Raw genomic sequence first — 22,553 nt, forward strand, 5'->3', positions numbered from 1 at the left:
TAAAAAACATCACAAGCTATAACACATTATAAATTATCTGATGAAGCTTCTTGGTTCGCTTTTGCACATGCACGTACACACACAGCAGAGTTTCTGAAATGGTGTCTGCTAGTACAGAAAGTCATTAATTAATCCTTCTTGCTACTCAGGCTTTGCAAACATACTACATTTCTTGACAAAGCTTTTGAAAGTGCAAATCCAACAAGGAAAGGCACAAAGTAACAAGAGGTCTTAATGTCTCCTTCTCCTGACTGAGCTGTTTTGAGCATATTCCAAAATTACCAAATTTTGATGGTTTATTAACAGAGCTGATACAGAAGGCTGTTTACTGTCCACATTCTTATATGACCATATCTAATGGAAATTTAAAGTCACAAAATACAAATCTGGGTTCTGGAAATTTTCCACTTGGCACTTTACACAGCTTCAAAACAATTCTTATATTGTAAATACTTCTTAGATATATTTCAGTTTATATTTGTAACATTTGTTATGCAACATATCTGTAGAATGAGTTGAGCAAAATAAATTTCAGAAGAATTAAGTCCTAATTATACTGCTATTCCAACAGATCTACAGTTTTAAGGACACAAGAAAGGGACCTAGTAGAACAGAAACAAATCTCAGTGTTGAGATGAAAGTTAAAATGAAAGTTAAAAAAAACCCCAACAACCAAACACTCCTTGAAACTAAAACAATCCCCAAATGAGTGTTTCCAAATCATATTTTTACAGGCATTTTGTTATGATCTAATTATACCACAAAAAAAGTCCATACAACCAAAAGCTTACAAGGCAAATAGAAAAGAACACCTAAGATTCCTACTTCAGCCAAAACCTCACTCCATTATATGAAACAGCAAAGACATCTTTAACAGAGCCCCCTGCACCTAGAAACAAGTATATCCAGAAATGGAAACCAAGATTAGGTGATCTTTCTTGAAAGATACATCTTCAGTGGTTTTAGGTAAGCAATAATTACAGGTGTAAATTTTAATTAAGAAAATGATTGCAATATGCTGCTTAAACATCTGTCCATACTTGTGAAAGCACCAAGTTCCCTTCACTTCCTCACCAACTGAAAAAACATAACAAATAATTTTAAGTTATATATAAAAATACAGATTTCAGTTATATTCAAGAGTATGACACACAAAACACTTTTACTCATGGTCAGAACCCACATAAATTTATTCTTTGATTCTGTGAGTAAAACAGTTAAGAGAAAATTGATAACTTTACCCAAGAAAGAACAGAGATGTGCAAATTTCTGATGTTGTTGCAAGAGCAATTCAGGATCTCTGATGACAGCAAATCTGAGTACATCTAATTTTTCCTTCCATATTCCCAGCTGGACTACTTAAGAGTTGATAGCAGTTTATGTTTAATTTGAAGTAAGGACTCCCAAAGCATCTTGCTGGTGGGATACCAATTAAGTGTGTCTCTATCACTAAAGCTATTCTTATACCAGTGAGTTCTACAACCCAAAGGATTTTGACAGAAACAGGACAAGATGGTTGACTGCAGCATGCTAAAATGTTCAGTATTATACTGCAGATTTAGACATCTACATTGCTCATCAAACTGTAACTTTGCAATATTGGCAGCAGCATCACCAGTCTCCACCTCTAGCTCTTCCTACTGCTGTCATTGTTTTCATCCATGTAAATTCATTCCTCATGTCATGCCAGTACAAGCATCCACCATTTGTGAAGTACACCAGTTCAGGGAACTGATCCAACTGAAAAAATGGTATGTTCAACAACAACAACAAAATTTAAACCTCCAAAAACCAGAAAAGAAGAAAGAATCCAGAAGAACTAAACACCCAAACAACCAAAACAAAGAATCCAGGAGGGGAAGGAGAAAGAAAAAGGAAAAATACTTAAACAATCCACAATTAAAAAAAAATAATAAAAGAAGCCCCTTTGCCAGATTAGTATCTCAATCAGTTCACTGTTCAGTTGCACAAATGGCCAAGCTAACAAACAGCACCAAACAGCTGGAAACATGAATAACAGGGGTAGAGATTGCTCAAGGCAGCTCAGATTGCAGCACTGATGAATGCGCAATCACAGCCCAAATGCCACTGACCCTACACTGTAAACAGACAAGAATCTGGGTTTCGGGATGGCAAAAGGAAATAGGATTTACCAACTATCATTTGAATTATTCTTACACTGCTACATCATCTTCGTGAGCTGAGCTGCAATCCCTGCTCTTGGCTCACAAATTTATGAACTGAAATTTCATGCTAGTACCTCACTCAAATCTCAGAATGCATTCCTGGTTCAGCATAAGGGGAACAGCTGCAATGTCAGACCTGGCTTCCCACATTTAAGATGAAAATGAAACATATCTCAAGAATTTCTGGGAGAGATCTGGAATGCCAGTCAGTGCACATTTCTCTGATTAAAATAATTACTATCATTTCAAACAACACCCACTGGTAAAAGGTAAGCAGGCTATAAAGCAATTGCACCTCTTAAAACAACATCTAGTATCGGTCAAAACAGGACAGAAGAAATCCTGTAGCCTTTCAACTGAAGCTTCTGAAAACCTTCAGCATAACAATGATTTTACTGGCATAACACAGCACTAATCCCTAACTCAGCACCAGTAAAGGAAGGATTATTTCAAAGAACTGATGTTGATATGTAGCTTTTAGTTTCACTACGACTGTCATTCAGTTGGTTGGCAATTTTGAGTTTGTTAGACCTACTATTTCTTAAATATTTGTTGCGACCATCATTACACCATACATACACATACAACATACACAACATTATCACTAAGATAGCTGTACTCCTAAGTACTATTTTATCTAGTCTTTCAAGCATCAAAACCTTTAATTCCTCCTTTATAGTAGAGTTCTGGTTTATAGTGGAGTGTTTTCTCTGGGCTGCTTTTCTGCCTAGCAATTTTAATGCTACCTGTTCTCTCCATTTTGATGAACACTGCTAAGACAAACACTAAGAGAAGAGCCTGTATCTTCAATATTTCAATGAACATCAAAATAAGAAAAATTATATGAAGTCTAATCAGTAAAAACAATCTTCTAACCATTCAAATCTCGCCTTTGTAACAAAATACAACTAATTCATTTTACAAGCCATATAAGGAACTGTAAAGGGTTACGATCATCCACAGCAAAAAAAAAAAAAAGTGAAATATTTTGTCTAGCAGCAGATTTCAGACTAAAAACTCATACATAATTGAACAAACAACAACAAAAAAGAATGAACATGAGAAAGCTGTTGGGTTTTTAGACTTCCTGGCTTTATGTATTACTCAACTAAAATGTCAATATGAGAAATATTAGAGTGCTCTACTTTCAAGTCATGTGCATACCAACAGTAAATATTAATGCAAGTTCTGTGAACACTACCTGGACAGTCACAATTGCTAGATTCAGGATAAGGAAGAGCTCTCTATATTCAGTTCACCAACAGGTGCCCTCAGAGTAGGTTGTATTCTATAATTATATGTACACATAATTCCTTAATAGATAACAAATTAAAAGTTTTACTACCTTTGCCCTTTTTTATTATCAAGGTGATATCAAACTAATCACTGAGTAATTTGTTTCTGTGTAACAAGGTACTAAAAATAAAATAAATAAAATTCAGCTATTAGATCATATGCCTGTGTTGAGAAAAAGATAAACTCTCTTCTAAACTGCAGGCATTAACACTACGGTAATCTACAACCCGATCTGCATCTGCAGTTATTTCACAAACTACAGCTCCTCATGCACTGGTGCCCTTTGCATATGAAACTGAACAATTGTCATTGATATCTAATGCAGTTCCAATGAAGCACAGCAAATGAATCACGTACAAAAAAAAAAAAAACCCCAAGTTCAAAAAAATCACTGACAGAATCAAAGCTTTCCAACAGAGCTAAAAGGTCAAATTACTAACTGTAATGTATCCAGCCATGAAAGATCAGATCACCCAGAAAAAGAAAGATGTGTGGCAATAAAGATGCAACCGTGCAACATATGGAACTAAAAACTCACTGCATCAATAAGCTGGATTTTAACACTGCTACAATTTTCACTATAAGCTGTGGATGTAACAGCTTAAAACCACCCAGAGAGACTGAATAGATTATTTTTAAAAATACTTATTAAGGAATGTACCCAGTCACCACAATAAAACAGATTAATGACAGCAGTTACTTCCTTAACTTTAGATATATGCTGCACGAAGACTTTTGCATAACACCACTGACCCTGGATATGACTCCACTAAGAAGAATTTACATGCAAGAAACCTTTCGCTTGCTGCAGAAATGACCTCTTTTGTTATTTATGAGTATTTTTAGGCTTTTTATCAGATGAACAAACGAAAATATTAAGCACAAAAATCCACAAAGCACACTGGTTCTATAGAGAAAAAAAAATACTGTAAAATTTGCTGAAAGATTTGGCAAGCAAAGAGCAATTACATTGCCTGAACAGCCTCAAGTGTTCTACCATCACAGATGTGCACATGTGCCTGTGCTGCAGAGATCTGCCCGCATGATAACAAAGAGCCCCTACAGTAGTCTCCTGGCCTTTCAAATTCCACCTTTATTATCTCACATTTATTAAAAAAATCAAAGCTATTTTCTTTCCTAGAATAGGAAATTCTTTTGTAAAGGGTTGTGGGGTTTTGTGGGGTTTTTATGGGGGTTGTGGGGTGTTGTACTGGTTTGTTGTTTTTTTAATGAAGGGAACATACAGCTATGTTCTGATATTATCTTTGATGTGGTGCCAGAAAGTCACTGAAGCTTGCAAATACCTCCTATCACATTTTATGTTCTTGCAGTCTTTTAAGACGTTAAAGACTGGGGCACAAACTCCCTCTCACAAAGCAACCTCTTGGTTCTGGCTGCACAATCCAAGCCACCCGAAGCTGCTACTCTCAGGTTGTAAAGGTGCTGCTTTGTTTTCTGTTTGCAGAGTACTGGTTTCAGAATCAACCAGATTTCAGAAGCCCTAATGATGGGTGATCACAGGAATGCAAAATTTCAGGATGAGGTCCAACAGAATCTCCTTCCTACATTCTGAGGCACAGGCCTGACACTTTATGGTGGACGGGGACATAGTTATATGCAAAGAACATTCTGATGTGGTCTGTCCACCCACTCCCCAGGTTAGAAAACTTGCACTGGGCATTAATTCAAATCTCTTATTCCAGTTGGGTTTTTATTCTTGGATTTTAGATACAATGTGCTGGTATAAAGAGCACTTCTATTCTGACCATATCCTTTTGAGCTTTGGGGTTGAAGGAGCTATACCAAAGGCAGAGAACAGGGATTTTGACCCTAGATCATCACAGCAATATGCACACACATATTTACATGCATTCTCTTTCCTAAGCCTAGCACAGAACAGTATCAGTAGCCTTTTGGGGTGACAAATATCACACACAATTTTTACTGCAGCTTTCAGCTTGCTTTTGAGCAATGAAAGCACCGAAGCATCCGAAACCTGGCTGTGTAAGACATTATCAGCTCCCACAGTCCCATGTGCAGCCATGATTACCTGCCTCTTTCTTACAAGTAAAATTCTCTGGGCCTACTGCCAGGGCTGTAGAAAGATATTCATACTGGTCTTCTACTCAAGGTTCATCCTTGACTAAGACAGGGTAAGGCTTTAGAAAAACTCCCAAAGCCCTGTTTTACCCAGCAGTGTGTCTCACTTGAGTGAACTGGCAATGTTTGCAGCCCTCCATGCTGCTCACTCTTCCCCAGTGGATGTTTCTATGTTGCTGCAATGAAACCACTATAGCCAGCATACATCTGGCTCAGCCTACTCCCTCTGTGCTCTGAATTTCATGTGCAAGATCACCTCCCTGGTTTAGAGCCACTGATGTTAACTGACAGCTCTAAATAGAAAATGAAGAATTAAAAAAAAAATTGTCAATTCGGAGACAGTAGACACGTGTTTGTTAGAAAACATGAAAAATTGTACTTATTTTACTGTTGGCAGAATTGGGATAGGAGGGATCCTCTCACCCACTCCTTTCTGTTCTGTTTACTTTCCTGCTGGTACCACAGGGACTTCTCACACTACCAACTGTGAAATACTGTTATATAACTTATTGTTTAACTTTGAGAATAACAGTCTGTCTGTGAAAGAGAGATATGCTCAGTCAGTCTGGAGAAGAAGCAAGAAAATGCCACTTAAACAGAAAAGCATGGGAAGCTCCTGTTTTCCCAGAGTACCTATGACATTGCCAAGGTTTTAAAAATCTTCATACCAGACTGCCCTCTGCTGGGCTGTTATTCAATTAAATTCTATCCAGGCTCTTCACAACTTTCCCACCATTCTACAACCTGTACCACAAATGCCTATGCTTTTTCTAGACTAATGAAAATATTATCTTTTTCAAAACTTACATATCTGACTAAAAAAAAACCAGATTTTTTTTCCTCAGAAACAATCCATTCAAGTGAGGAGCTGGAAATGGATCTGTATTTCTCTGCCAACATCATTTTCAGCACCACAGATTTTGTTTAAATCAAGCATACTTGGGGTTGGTGTTGAATGTATAATAAGGAAAACCACCCTGAAGCTATTTGCTTGCATGTTGTCTTGTAAATATATTAAGCTGACAAAATTTTATACAACCCTCTTTTGTCCTTATGAATGACCTAGTTTCCTATCTCCATTGAGAATACACACCACTCTGACTTCTTACAGCGCACCTGAGATTATTTCTTCTGAAGTATCACGGCAACATTATTAATTTTGCAATCTCTGAAGGATCTCCTTGTCAGATGCTTTTCACTTGCAAGTGAGGTATTTCTCTTCCTTGACCTTGGTTGCAAGACATGTAAATTCTGTTCAAACCTAGGTATGAAAGTTCAACTCTCCTCCCACCATAGAGAAAGGTTTGGTACTTAAGACTAGAACACCCACACTACAAATCAACTGTTTTCATGGAAGCTTATCTAAAAACATAATGTCTCTAGTTAGCAGGACTAGCAAAGCTGGTAAAATATTTTTTTTTTAATTTATCTGACAGAAACACATGAAAGCATGCATTTTATAACATGCTGCGCTGTGCAAAGTTGTATTTTAAAACCTATAGCAGCGTCTTAGCACCAAGGAAGTATATTCAGAACAGCACCATATAGCCATATAATTTGATTTTGACTAATGATATTTCGATTTTTCCCCACTACTTTGTGGTCTTCCACTCTCTTAAACATTTAGAAAAACTGACTGGAAAATTTGTTGGAATGGCCTGAAAAGAAGATTTTTGACCCACGGCACAAGGACAAAACCACATTTTGCGACTGCACTGTTTTTGTTTGGGTTTTGTGGTTTATTTTTTTTAATTGCAGAATATTTTTCTCCTGACCATTAAAAGTATCTTTGTTTTCTGTCAGCCTAAAGACAGTCCTAACATTTTCATGGGTTAATGTGTTGTTGAAACATGACACAAACAGATGATCACATTTTTCAAAAGAGGTTCTTGCAGAGGAAAGTATTTGCAGGAATTGAGTACCCCAAACCAGGCTAAAACCACTTCATAGTCATCAAAAGTGTCAAACAAAAAAGAGGCCAATATAGAAACAAAAAGTACAGATCAAACATAGTAGGCAGGAGAGTACAGAGTATTACAAGTATTCATCCACAGGGAAAACGTTAGTTCCCTGATAAATAGAATGATCATCACTACATTCCAGCAGCACTTCAAATAAGTGCACTCAACTGCACATTGCTAAATCTAATACGGGGAATAAAACACATTAATTACAAAAGGTTTACTGGGATTTTGCACTATATAGTAGTAGTAGTAGTAGTAGTAGTAGTAGTAGTAGTTCAACAAAATAAGCTTAGGAAATCAATTCCATTTCCAGTAACATAGTCTGTACCATATGTGTGTTGCTAAAACTTGTAGGGAAATGTAGAGTTCTCCAATTATACACAGATTATTAACAGATTTTGACCTGTATATCTCCATTCCTCAATTAAGCAGAACAGATATATTTATTTTTCAGGGAAGACATTGCAAAATTAAATATAACCAAATAAATATACGGCAGGGAATATCCAGACACTGGATATTAGAATAAGTTTTTTGTGCAGGAAGTAAAAGCTGGGGCTAAACACTGACCAAGAAGAAACAAGAACAATGACACACTGCCCATCAAATGATCTTCTCTGTCTTGGAATGTGTATCAGGCAGAATGACCTCAGTGAAGGGTGTATGATTGTGTCATTGCAGGCTGGAGGAGTGATTTAAAGCAAATTAGGCAGTCTTATTTTCAGAAATTCTTAATCAATGATTCCTAGTTCAATTGTCAATGCTACAACACTAATAAAAAGTGTTCTTTTAACAAGATGTTTACAAATTAATATCCACTTTCAGTTGTTAGAATCTGAAAAACAGAACATGATAATGGTAAGGTGCAGGACGTTTACCATACCTCAGCTCCCCCCATCCATTTTGGTTCATCAGGAAATTCAGCACATAGGATATCTTCTGACTGGTTAGTTCCTAATACGTGATAATACAGCTTTTGATGCAGATTAGTGGAGGTCTCAGTGCCTAGTGAAATGCAGATATTTAAACCAGTAAGTTCTCAAAGAAATGCAACAATCATATGAAACCCTTAGAAACTTGGGTATCCCTTTGTATATAAAAGAGAAATTCAGAAGAGAGGACTAGGAATGGTTCCAAGCTACAACCATTCGTCTCCAAACAAACACCGTCCTACTAAACAAGATAAAACTTCATGCTGGAAACCTGCTTTAAAACTAACCCTTTCCTCCTTTTATTGTTGATAATAAATCTTCACATTTGAAGAAGGTATCATTTCAAGTTTTGCTTTCTAGAAATAAAAGCAAGCAAAGTGAAGAAAACCAAGAATCCCTGCCACTCTCTAATGACATTTTCATTTCCATTTCACCCAGGGCAATTAAGGGAGATTTACTGCTAATTACATTCCTAGGAACCTTCATACTTCCATTTGCTGAAAATATAACTGTGATGTATTTTGAAGTACTGCATGAGGTCCCACTTGATTTAATTTTTTTTTAATTTAATTTCATTCTTGCAACGTTTTCCAACACTTCAGCTTTTGAATTGCAAACAAGAGGTAAAAAAAAAAACCTCAACAAAACAAGATTGGTGTCTATCTTGCCAGTCCGGCAAAATTATAGGCTTCAAAAGCAAATACAGAGGCAAAATTCAGGCTCTCTCCTGTTTAATGAAGAGCACATCTCCAGAAGAAACTTTTCAGTAGCTCTGCCTAATAATAAAAGCTGCTAAATTCCTTTCCCAGTGATGCTCCTCCATAATTTATTCCACTTTGTGCGGTGCTCCTTGAATTTTGCTAGCATAAACATTTCATTTTTGTTTGCTGTGAACCACACATGAATTAATCTCTTTGAACAACAGAAACCTTATGCCTCACATTGCTATTCATCAAGTCAATCTCCCAAAGCAGTTTATCTATGCCCACACAAATGCATAAGGGGAAAGATCTAAGTAAGCTTCCACCAGACATCAAATTCTAGTCAACAATACCAACAATATGGAACGTAAGTAAATCACCCCAGAGGAAAAGAAAATGAGCAGCTAACTTTGAGAAAAAGAGGGGCAGGCAGACAACAAATGACTCACACTAACTGCACATAGGGTTTGGTGATATAAGACATAATTTGATGTCTAACTGCACAACCAATACAGCTACTTATTTCAATATAGGTTTGTAGAGTAAATTGTTGCACCAATTCACTGCAAAAGAGATTTTGCTTCCACCTAGCATGCAATTAGAATGGTCATACCTACCATCACTTTTCCCATCTTGTTTCGGGTAGCAGTTATAGAACATGCCTTTTCCATCATGGGTCCATGCCATGCAACTGAATTTAACTCTCTCCAGTGTATCTGGGAGATCCTCAGGACCTTCTACTTTCATGAACTTGATAGTAATCCAATCAGAGCCACTAGAACTCAGGCCATATGCAAAGTATTCACCGTCTTCACTGAATGCATAACCTAGGAAATCAGAAAAAACCAAAATGAAGAGATATTAAACTGGGATACGAGTTAAAGAAACTATCCACCAAACACTAAGAGAAGGTTTATTTTCTAAAAACACCACGAGACACTACATCTGCTATCACTTAGGATTCATACCACTTTTCCAGTCTCTGTGGACTTCTCAGTTAATTCGCAGATCCAAGTTTAGGCACAGATACTCAGTAAGTGTACCCATGTTTAGTAACATAACTGATGTCAAACCAATTATGGTTTGAATCATATTTCTTCTACTGCCCTGAGCTTGGAAGGAAAAGCTAGAAAATGAAAATAGGTAGAGAACTCAAGTGAAATTTTAAGAGAGAAAGAGTACCAAAGAAGCTAACAAAGATGCAAGCTATGTATCTGAAATAGTGTAAATACCACTTAAAAAATGGAGTTGCTGAAAACTAGACCTTTAAAACCCTGAAAACTGAAGTAACTAGGAAACTAGCATGCAAATGGTTAATTACCAGTATTCTCAGCTAAGACCTGTGATATATATTTCGCTTTATCCAAACAGTGATAAAACAACAGGACAATAAAGAGCTTCCATTTTAGTTGATGAAGATCAAATTCATGCTTGCAAATCAAGTCAAGCGAAGAGACTGACTTATCATAGGCCTGTACAGACCTGAAAGTATCTACCAAAAAATGACCTAAGAAAAAGCTGCATTTCACAGACATGATAGTTTTGAGAGACACCACTGTGCCACATCAATATATTCTCTCCCATAAGAATGTAAAAGTGGCAATTCTGATTCAGAACACAATTCCACCTGGTTGTCCTCAGGAGTAATCACAATGTGATACCTAAACAAGTAGGAACAATCACATAATCATGGGATGGTTTGATTGAAAGGGATCTTAAAAATCATCTAGTTCCTACCCTCCTGCTGTAGACAGGGACACCTTCCACTAGACAAAGGTTGCTCAAAGCTCTGTCTAACCTGGTCTTGAACACTTTCAGGTATGGGACATCCACAACTTCTCTGGGCAACCTGTTCCAGTGCCTCATCACCTTCATAGTAAAGATTTTTTTTATACTATCTAATCTAAACCTATTCTCTTTCAGTTTAAAACCATTCTTCCTTGTCCTATCACTACATGCCCTTGTAAAAAGTCCCTCTCCAGCTTTCTTGCATGCCCCCTTTAGGTACAGGAAAGCTACTAGAGGGTCATCCCACAGCTTTCTCTTTTCCAGGCTGAATAATATCAACTCTCTCAGCCCTTCATCATAGGTGAGGTGCTTCAGCCCTCTAATCTTTTCATGGCCCTCTTCTGGACACCCTCCAACAGGTCCATGTCTTTCCTAGAATGGGGGCCTAGATGCAGTGCTCCAGGCAGAGTCTCACAGGAGCCCAGTGGAGGGGCAGAATCCCATCCTCTGCCCTGCTGGCCATGCTGCTTTGGATGCAGCCCAGGATTAAATCACTTTCTGGGCTGCAAGCTCACATTGCTGGCTCACATCCAGCCTCTCATCCACCAGAACCTCCAAGTCCTTACTAGCAAAAAAGCTCTCAATCTTTTCATTCCCCAGCCTGTGCTAATACTGTGCAATGCAAGCACAAGAACAAAATGCAGGAATAAATGCAAGAACAATGCAAGCACATGTAATATTTCCCTCAAATATTCTTATCACCTCCAACCATATTTAGTTTAGCAGACTCCTTTTCCATGCAGTAGTTGGCTAATACTCCTGAATGCCTCCCTTCTTGATTATGTCCAGCTTGCTTTTTTCCACCACCACCATCCATTGGTAAGGGGTTCTACAGATCTACTTCTTGCAGCATGAACCATCACCTTCTTCTGTTTGCTTGGGATCTGACTCCCACTGCTTTCATTTGATATACCCTCATTCTTATAGTAGAAAAATGACTAATCAACCCTTATTTCTTCTCTCCATCCTACTGCATGCCACAAATGATTCTGCAGATCTCTAATATCCTTGCTAAATTGTCCCTTTTCCAAGCTGATTAATCCAGGCACACTCATTTTTTCTTTTGATTGTTTCTATTGCCCTCCTCCAACCTGTATTTCAGAGCCCCTTTTGAGCTGAGGAAATTGGGGCTTGATTTAGTGTTCAATGGTACAGTATAAACTCCTGGGTTGCTAATGTAATGGTGTCTCCTTGTTTTGTTCTCTGTTTCGTAGAATCACAGAATCATGCAGGCAGGAAAAGACCTCCAAGAGTTCAACCTTTGACTGATCACCACCTTGTCAACTAAATCTCAGCACTGAGGGCCACACTGAGTTTTTCTTGAACGCTTCCAGGGAGAAATTTCTTCGTGATGAATAAATTGGTACTTGATGTACTTGTTCGGCTTCAACCTAGAACCAAGTTGACATTTTCATGGAGTTATGTGTTACACTCCAAGCACTGTTCCCAAGAGGTCATCATGAGCTCAAGAGTTCACTCCATCCATTCCTCCATAAATGAAGTTAGGATTGTTTGTCCCCTGTGCATCACTTAATTTATCTGCACAAAGACTTTTACCTGTTCATTTATTGCCCACTTAAATTATTATTAAGGTCTTCTTGAAATTCTTCATTCTTCAACCAGGAGTAACTCTGTACTGTCACCAAACTCTGCTAGCTCACTGCTCACTCCTTTTCCTAGTATGTCCAGCATATGAACATTGCAAATCCTAGTACAGTCCCTGACAGGGCTTTACTGGTGATTTCCACTGGACAGCCCATCAGTTCTTAATCAACACCAGGAGTTTTCCCTCTTGTTACACAGCTGTTGGTTTTCTAAGTGCATTTGGAAGGAGACTATGCTGTTAAGACTTCTAGAAATACACAGAGATTATATGAATGCAATATACACAAATTAAGGCAGGACTTCCTCATAAAAAAAGTCATATTGATTCTTTTCAGCTTGGTCACTTTTAGAGAAACATTCACTAATTGCGACGGCTGTTTTTATTAACTGCCCTTGAACAGACTTAGAGGACTTCTAGGTCGAAGAGTCTGCTTCTAAAAATGAGCAAGTAGGGAGTGTGAAAATTGACAGCTAAGAGAAGTTACAGCCCTAGTGAACACAAACAATTTTGTGATCATAGAAGTTAATGCTATGTTCCTTTACAGTCTCTTACTTAAACTTGTTGGCTTGTATTAAAGCTAAAATACAATTTTAAGAGAACTAATCAATATAAATACATAAACTTTTTTCCTTGCTATGGGCAGCCTCAAGAGCTGCTCATATTTCACTGGAAACCTGTTACAGAGCTGTGAAAAAAAAGCACTGGGAAACAAACCAAGTCAATTGTGGATACAATGTAGATTTAGAGGTGTTCTTCTAACCCACTGTACAAATGCACATAGGGCTATTGTAATTACTTAGATTAAATTTTCAACTTGTGCTGAAGACTGAGACTTACTCAGCAGGAACTACTCTCTCACTAACCTCGTAAGGCCACGGTGCCATCATCAGAAAGCTTATTTGGATCAAGAAAAACTTTGGCATCGGCATCCAAGGAATCTTGTACATACAAAACTCGCTGATTCTGGAGCCCAGTATTGTAGAAGTGAAAATACCTAGAAAGAACACAAGAGGGAAAAATTAAGTAGGAAGAACTGTGATTTTCAGTTAGGCAAGCACAAAAAAACTTGTATGAAGTTGTCATGAAGTGAATAAAAGACAGATGAATGGGTTAGCGAAACACAAGTTTCACAGCAGAGTAGGAGTTACTGCTAGGATGGATCCAAAATATCCTTTAAAAATAAAAGTTGCATTTGCCACAGTGCATTTCAAAGAATTCTAAGTATACTATAAACTCCACATAACTGTCTGTGTCAAACAACTCTGGCAGCTGCAGCATTTCTCTGTTACAAGCACTGGCACAGGTTCCCATCCCTTATGTTCTCAGCTTTGTCATTCATACATCTGCTTTCAATCCATTCTAGATGACAGACTTACTTCAAATCAAATAGAACCAAAATTGTTTCAATGTCCTTACAAATGTGTGTTTGAAAAAGTTGTAGGAACAGACAATTACAGAGCTGTCTTTAGTGAGTGATATTCTTCATCATCCTAAGACACCACAGAGCTAACAGAAATTAACGCCCATTTTCATAGTACTTTACTACACAAACACATGACTTCAAAAACCAGGCAGCAGCTTCCCCTGGGGGAACAGGGGAATTTACAGAGCAACATTCCAATCTAAATGTAAGTTCACGTATTCCCTAAGACTGACAAGTACTTGGGTACAAATATGGGAACTTGGTAAAGCCAGAAGGGGAAAATATATTCACAAGGGCTTGGTTAACAATATCAGCTAGAAATACATTCAAGTAATAACAATAATGTTCAGCAATTGCAAAACTGAAAGATTAAAAAAAAATAGATGAAAAAGAAAAGTAATTTTCTATTTGATTAGCCATTTTCTTGCCAATTTCATTTCTGCAATGCTGGGCTACAAGCTGGGAAGCAAAGGTCAAGCAATGAGAGAGACACAGCACCTCCCTGGGCACCCTTCCTTTCTGCAGACTCTACAGAACAACTCCTCAGACACTGTCCTTCAGCAGCTATTCTTCATCAGAAAACCTGACTAGTTAAATTTAAGGATTTCTAAGTGTCATGAGAAGTTCAGAAAATTCTTGAAATAGAATAGTTCCTTACCCCACACCTTACTGACTGTTATTTAACTTGGTAGAGACCTCTTGATCGCCTCAAACACCACAACATAGGGCTTTTCTTTTATATTTGTATTATATTTGAACTGCTCTGATTTAAATCCAGCACATGCCAAGAAACAGAGTATCACTCAGAAAGACTAGAAAGATATCTATTAAAGTCAAAGTAGTGTCATGAATTACGAGCACATCAAGCTCCTGGCACTAATGTTTCCTCCTGGAGGACAGTCAGCTGCATTAAATTAAGAATTTGTATCTGTTAGCAGAGACTGTATTTATCACTGCCATGAGCCCTTCCACAACATTAAGCCTTAATAGCACTGAAGGTAACAACACCCAGACATGTTTGCACTGCACAGGGAGAATGGGTCAGAGAATCCAGAGCAGTCACTGACCAGACCTGGTCACCTGCTACATCAGCATGAGCATTATATACAAACTAGAAAGCTTTACCTGACTCACCCAATAAGACATACTTCCCCAGATGCAGCACTGTCCTAAATAGCTCCACCGCTTCAGGGCTTAAACCTCACACCTCTATACACTGACATGTTGTGCCACACCCATAACAATTAAAATTCACATTAAATCCACCAACAGCTTGGGTTCACTCCCCACCATACACCTTCAACAAACCCCATGTAGTACAGAACTTCCCTCCCTTAATAGTATCAGTGCCTTCCTCACAGCACAGATCACTAAAAGAAATCTGTCCCAGTATCTGTGTAGAAATCTTAAGGCAACAAGATATCCTCTCTTTCTCATTATCTGTGGACATATATGGCATTATCTGACATATTCTCATTATCTGAACACATATATGGCATACCTGGGTGCCTATTCAACAAGGATAAAACAAATTGAAAATATTGAAAAATATTATCTGTGTTTCCTGTGATTAAGAGTGGCTGGTTATTTGCACTACCTCTTTTTCAACTGCTAAAACAATCTTTAGATGTAGCTAAGTCCCTTTACTCCCTTTCTCTAGAAGCTTGCTAGTGTTTCTAAAAGAAGTCACATTAAATTCAGTAGCAGCTGCAGTCTCCAGATCTTGGGTAAGACAACACCATTCTTTCACCTAGCCATAGAATTAAAACAGGGATATGAGTAGGTAAGGCACTGGAATATAGCAGGATTTCTCTGTTTCTAAGAAAACAGATCTTTTTCCATCAGTTGCTTTAAGTCTTTTCCCATATACCCTGCAGCTACAGGAACAGTTTTTCACAAGGGAATTCCTACTGCTTTTCACTGGCTATGACTAGACAAAAAAAGCCTACCAGCTCAACAAATGACCAATGTAAGAGCAGGGTTCTAGCAAGTATGTCCAACAGAACGCACATGACGGGCTTATGCTGTTTTCAGACAACATGTCTTTAACTCTACTGACAGTGACCAAGCCTTTCTGAAAGGAACTCCTCGAAGCTTTACTTTTACAATAATTATTCTACAAAACCATCTGAGTTCTGATAAACTCTCAAATTCTTCTTAGAAAAGAAAAGAGAATAAAAGAAGAAGATAATATGATTGGGAACTGGAGAGAGTGAAGCACCTTGCTCTGCATCATGCAACCATACATGTTAACATTGGCTTAGTTTTCTTACTTTGCAACTATAAAAAAATAAATACAAATATAATTTGTTTTCCTAATTAATACTTGCTTCTGACTTGCTTCACATTCATCACCACCTCCAAAGAAATTCCTCACATACCTTTTTCCTTTCTTGAAGTGGCAGCTGTACTTAGGATAATCATAGAGTTCAGTCATTCGTTCCTTGAACAGTCCTCTAACAGGACACTGCTCAAGAAAGGGTACTGTGAGCTTGTTCTGAGCCTCCACAAAGGCCTGAAAGAAAGCAATCAAAAAAATATAAACTCAAGCAGAAATGCCTATTTTCTACAGAAAACATTTTCAGAAGCAATGCATCACAGACATCTTTCCCCCCTATAGATTATGCAGTGTCACACATGAAGAATCCTACATGCTTATTTGCATTATGCCACAATTCTTTAATAGGACTCAATTTATATCTTGAATTATGACTCTCCAGGGGATACACTGGGGTAACCAGCCAAGAGACAAGAAAGTCCGGCCTTTCTCCTTAAAAACCCCCAAACCAAAACCCCAACTACCAAAGAAACCCTAAACAAACAAAAATCCACACAAACACACAAAAAATCCCCAAAACCTAAGGTAACAACCTCCAAAAGCACACCATGCTTTTAAAACCTCTTATATTTGCCTAAATGACAAGTATTGCCCACTGACTGCACTATTATTTCAGGAGCTGGGAAGAGCTTTAAGATGACACAAAATGTCATGTGCATTATTTGTTCATATTATTAACATAACACACAGAATTAGTCCTAGCTGGCATTTCATGATAAGCCCAAAGTACTGCTCACAGATCAGTCCTTAAGAAAAAAATACTGATCTCTGAAAACTTTGGGAAGTCTGTTTTCTTTAAAACACTCCAGCTCCCGTCACAAACACTTACGGACAGTGATCAAAACCATTATCACTCCAGCTGTTTGCTGCATGCATGGAAAACCTGGTGCTCTGTTGGTGTTTCATCATCCCTATTTATAGCATGGTACATTAACCTAAAATTAATACCTAAGCATCTTAAGGTGAATCACAGCTGCCAACAAGCAGACATGCAGGCTTTTCTGTCTCTAACATGAAGCAGATAGGACAGGACACCGTGTGTGGCTGTAACTCACAGCCAAATTCGCAGTGGCAGCTGCAGTGTCACCCTCAGACTCCAGCCTCTCACCTCCAGTACAAAATCCTGTCCACTCATCCCTTGCTTACACGGGGCTCCTTTCCAGGGGAGGGTTTGAAAGAGCCTATTGTTTCTACCTGTCCTGAATCTGTCACAGGGCAATCAGATCAATGCATTGTAGCATCTGAGTTACACCTTCATTGCAGGGCATGATCCACAGGAACAGCAGGGCTACAATCCACATTGCACACAACTTGTGCTCCACAGATCTTCAGAAAAGCCACTGGCTGTACAGGCAGAGTACCTGGCACACACTTACCAGCTGCTATCAGTGTTTAGTCGTGTATTAATTCTTCAGGTGAAGAATTAATATGTGTACAGCACATCCCAGCAGTAAGTCATGCAGCCTCCACATTGTATCGCTATAACCGTCCCCCATCAGATAGTGAAAGAACTTAATCAAATCTACCCAAGAACTGTGTGTATCTGAATTGGTTTCTCTAAATGGAAACACATGAATTTCAAAGACCACATACACAAAAATATGGACTGTGGATCCTATACAAATAAACTAACTTCTCCCACTCCTGTGACATTATCAAGAGAAATGGTGGCTTATAGAAACATGTGTAAGATCATCCAGTGTACTGGACAGCCAAAAGCACTTTCCAGTTATATGCAGGGAACAGAAACTGGCACACATCTTTGTCTCATCCTTTATTAATATGACCAAAATGACAACATTGCTGCACGGGTACACTGGAACTGTGTGTTACCCACTTTTAGCTGCGTAGACCCGTCTTACCACATCTACTTTCATTAGTGATATTCAAAGAAGAAACACAGACTCTTCCTAACAAGCATTTGTTGCCCAAGAGCATGCTTACAGACTAATTATTACACTCACAATGTATCACTCGTAATTTTGCTTTTACAGGAACCTAATATATTTTTCTCATTTCCAATTAGTATACACCAAAGATTCCAAGATTATTTGTAAATGGAATGCCATGGCTGTATGAAAAAGGAGCAAGGAATTACAGATTTTTCAGAGTTTTGTGGAGAAGAATACAGTCCAGTTTGGAAACTTTGTTTCCACACTTTTGAGCATGAAGTTGCACTCACGTTTAAAAAGCAATACATAATTGAAATATTGCTCTAGATAAAGTACAAGAACTTATGTCAGCAGAAACTCTTACAGTTAACAACTCCACCCACCACACTGAGCTAAACAGATGCCACCCAAGCTACAGGGCTAACAGTAACTGTATGCCTTCATGAACCTAGAGAGAAAGATTTTTGTTGTACCTGTAGGTATCTGCATCTGACAATGTATCATAAGCCTTGAACCAGGGCAGGCTTTGCTAGCAGCAGTAGGTACAGAGTAAGGGTCCAAGTAAAGCAACTTCTTATGGCTGCTATGGAAGATAGGGTAATTTGAAAAGCAAAACAATTTTTAAAGCATTGTACTACCAGTAGAGATGGTCTACTTGAGGCTGAAATGTCTGGCCATTAAGTAGGCCAACTGTCATTCTGAAACAATAGACAAACTAAATTTCATCTAAGAAACACGTGCCACAAATTCTTTTTAACCATGCTTTTCTACAGCCTATCCACTTTCCACATTCTACTAAGCTACTCTATCAAGATAATTATTCCACTGACAGTATACTTTCCATGAAAAAGCCTCAAAATAGAAACTGTTTTAACCTGACCAGTCTTTGTTATTACTCTGCAAAGCATTTACAGCTCATATATATATTCAGCCAAGGGTAGTTCAGTGCAACTCTTACAAGAGAGCACATACCTTTCCTAAGTATTACAAAGAAAAATTTATTAGCGTTTTTGTGACTTCCAAGGGCAACTGGGAAATTTATCAAAACGTGAACAAAACACGGATTTATTATCAAACCCATTTAACTATAGATTTGAGAGTTTCAGTTCTAGTCCTAATTCAAATATACACATATTCAGAATACTACAACCCAACCCCAGATGATCCCTGCTTTTTCATCACTTGTCCATCCCTCATGTCTGGAACAAGCTCAGCATTACTGCCTACACTGTCAGTGTGTTAAGTACTGTACATGACTAACATAGCAGCAAAAGGCTTTGCTGTAGTCTAAAAATGACCTTATTTCCCACAAAGTGTTAAAACAAACCAAGAAGCTGAAAGTCCAACTAAGCCAAAGCCAAGACAACAGTGAAAGTGTGGTGTTGCAGTTGTGGCATATGTCATTACCAGAAGTGTTTCACCAGTGTAGTACACTTCAGCTATGCCAGGGATGTTTCCTCAATCTGTATTAGAAATCAATGGCCAAACAGCAGAAGACCATGAACTCACATTCTGCACTTCCTTCCCCCAAAGTGAGATAGGAACTTCCCCACCTGACCCTTAATTCATTTTCATTACATTATATGCTTACATATCTGGAGGAGTGAGTTTGGTTGCTTATTGCTGCCCTTGACTCGTCCAACCAAGCACACACAGGGAAAAAAAAAGCTAGTGTTTCTTTTCAATATGACTCCACCACCTTGAACATTCGAACTCGCCAAGAAAAATGGGGGCAAGATAAGCATGAGTTTAGTTTCAAAAATTCCATGATGTAAGTTATACCAAGTATTCCAGACTTTCATAGAACCATAGAATGGTTTGGGTAGGAAATGACCTTGAAAATCATTTAGTTCAATGCCATGGGCTAGGACATTTGCCAGTAAACCAGGTTGTTTAAAGTCCCATTCCCCATTAAAAGTCCCTTTCCCCCATTAAAACACAGGGAGAAAACAATGGCATTGCCATTGGTGCCATGAGATACCACATGAACTACACCTTCGCTCACTATGTAAGTTTTCAAAATGTATTGGCAGGTTCTTGAAAAGCAGAATACCAGTGTGTCTGGTCTATAAAAGAGGAGCATGTGAAAGCAGCCATTCCCATGCAAAGAAAGGTTACCTTTGTCTCCTCACTATCGGGATCTTCAAGCCAGCAGTACGGATCACTGATTTTACATCCATGGTAATCCGACACCTGAATTTATAAGAGACAGTAATTTTAAAAAAGACATGCACACAAGCAAACTCTATCCATCAAGGAATGATAGTCAGCACAAGGAAGGGCAGCTGAAATTTTGCAAAAGCATACAGTGCTAGGGAGCAAAGACAGAACCAACACACTGCACCCAGGTGAGTTTCTAGTATTACCATTCTTTGGTGATGGCACCACAGCAGCAGAGTAGTTCTCAGAAAAAAAAAAAAAAACAGAGCACCAGAAAAACGGTGAAATGCACATAAATTCCTTCCACAAGATAGATTAGTAAGCAAAAAAAGAAACCCCACCAACCAAACCAAGACCCTTAAGGTTTTCAAGCCAAACTATAAAACCCGACTACTGAATGTACCCAAAGTATGGTTCCTGATTACACAAACGGTCTCTGGTTTAGCCCTCCCTACTACTGTTGCCCACAAACATGTGCATAATGTGTATATATATAAATCGTAATTTAAAAAATCAAAAGCCCACATCCAAAACAACAAACAAAACAAATATACCACAAAAGATTAATCCACGTGGTTGAATTTACCTGCTTTCTTCCTCCAGTACATAAAAAAAGACTAGATACCTGCTCCTAGGGCTTGCACAGTTCAGCCTTACAGTCTACCAGGAAACTGAATACTTCAGCATTTTTTCCAGCTTTGGCTCATACCGGCAAACAGTTGGGTTTAAATGCAATGTAAATCCTTCCTGGCCCGTGCACAATGCACAGCGCCTTAAGGAAGGGAAAGAAACTCAAACCCATTTTACCAAACTTACACTGTAATCCCTTGTGTATCCAGATACGGTGGAAACACAGGGACATGAGACTATGTTACAGATGCTCCATCCTATATAAACAGACTATTTGTTCCTCTGCTGACGCTGCTGCAGCCCGGGCGGAGGCCTGGGTTTCCCTGACACACGCACCGGTACCGAAGCTCCGGGATGCGCCGTGCGGCCGCGGCTCCCGCAGCCCCGCTCCCGCCGCCCGCCTCGGACCGGACCGGCTCCCGGCCCCGCACACGCGGGACGTGCCCGGAGGCACCGGCGCAAGGGCCCGAATCCCGCCCTAACAAGCCTCCGGCAGCCGCCGCGGCCCGCGGGCGCGGCAAACCCGAGGCTCCCTGCACGGAGCACGCCGGGCGTTCCGCGGCCGCAGCCGAACAAAGCCCCGAGAGCCGAGGCAGCATCCCCGCCCCGAGGCGGCCCTGCCGGGAACGGCGAGCCGGGTGCCCCGCGCCCGGGCCCGGCGGCCGCCGCACGCCGGGCGCTGTCCCAGCCAGCGCCCTACTCACGGCGGTCTCGTCGCGGTACACCTCGGGGTACTGGAAGGCCGGCATGGCGGGCTGTGGCGGAGAGGGCCGGGAAGCAGAGGAGGCGGAGGAGGAAGAGGAGGAGGAGGAGGCGAGGCGCGGAGGCGGCCGCGGGGCTGGGGCCGTGTTTTGGGTCGCGGCGGCAGCAGCCGGCAGCAGGCGCGCGGCGCGGCACAGGCGCAGCGCCGCAGCCGCCATACGGCCGCCCCCTGCAGCACGGCGCCAGCGCCGCGCAGCGCCCCCTGCCGGCTCCCACAGCGGCGCCGGGCGCCATGGCGGCGGCTGAGGAGCCGGGCCCGCCGCCCTTGTGTCTGCTCCCGGTCACCGTGCTCCGGCAGGGTTGTGTACTCCACCCGGGTTTCATCCTCCTTATAGTAAACGTTTGCATAAAAATAACATCGCAGGTTCTCATTCTTCTTCAGCTCGGCTTCCCAGCCTTGGCACACGGTGAGGGAAGAGGCTCGGGTCTGGCTTGCAGAGGTCCCCTCCGTGCTGGCCCGAAATCAGAGCTGATTCCTCCGTGGGGTTGATTCTTTGATTCTGATTCTGTGACTCAGGCAGCTCAAAGCCAGGTCACAGAATCACAGAATCGATTAGGTTGGAAAAGACTTCTGAGGTCATCAATCTGTGACAGAACTCTACCTTGTCAAGTAAACCGTGGCAGTAAGTGCCATATCCAGTTCAAAACTTCAGGAATGGTGACTCCACCACCTCTCCAGGCTCCCCATTCCAACGTCTAATCACCCCTTCTGTGAAGAAATTCCTCCTGATGTTCAACCTAAACCTACTCTAGTGCAGCTTAAGACTGAGTCCTC

General features: G+C 39.9%; 1 protein-coding gene across 1 annotated transcript in view; it reads right to left on the reverse strand.

Moving 5' to 3' along the window:
- LOC119698760 (prolyl endopeptidase) overlaps positions 1-21,943 on the reverse strand; it is a 96,879-nt gene extending 74,936 nt beyond the window's left edge. The window contains exons 1-6 of the mRNA XM_038131247.1: positions 21,721-21,943; positions 20,345-20,419; positions 16,378-16,511; positions 13,437-13,567; positions 9,797-10,006; positions 8,430-8,551 (exon numbers count right to left, since the gene is read on the reverse strand). Coding sequence (XP_037987175.1) covers positions 8,430-8,551; positions 9,797-10,006; positions 13,437-13,567; positions 16,378-16,511; positions 20,345-20,419; positions 21,721-21,936 — 888 coding nt within the window. The 5' untranslated portion in view covers positions 21,937-21,943. The remainder of the gene's footprint in view (positions 1-8,429; positions 8,552-9,796; positions 10,007-13,436; positions 13,568-16,377; positions 16,512-20,344; positions 20,420-21,720) is intronic.
- Between the last annotated feature and the right edge of the window lie 610 nt (positions 21,944-22,553).

The sequence above is a fragment of the Motacilla alba genome, chromosome 3 (genome assembly GCF_015832195.1).
Source record: "Motacilla alba alba isolate MOTALB_02 chromosome 3, Motacilla_alba_V1.0_pri, whole genome shotgun sequence".
In the NCBI taxonomy this organism is placed as follows: domain Eukaryota; kingdom Metazoa; phylum Chordata; class Aves; order Passeriformes; family Motacillidae; genus Motacilla; species Motacilla alba.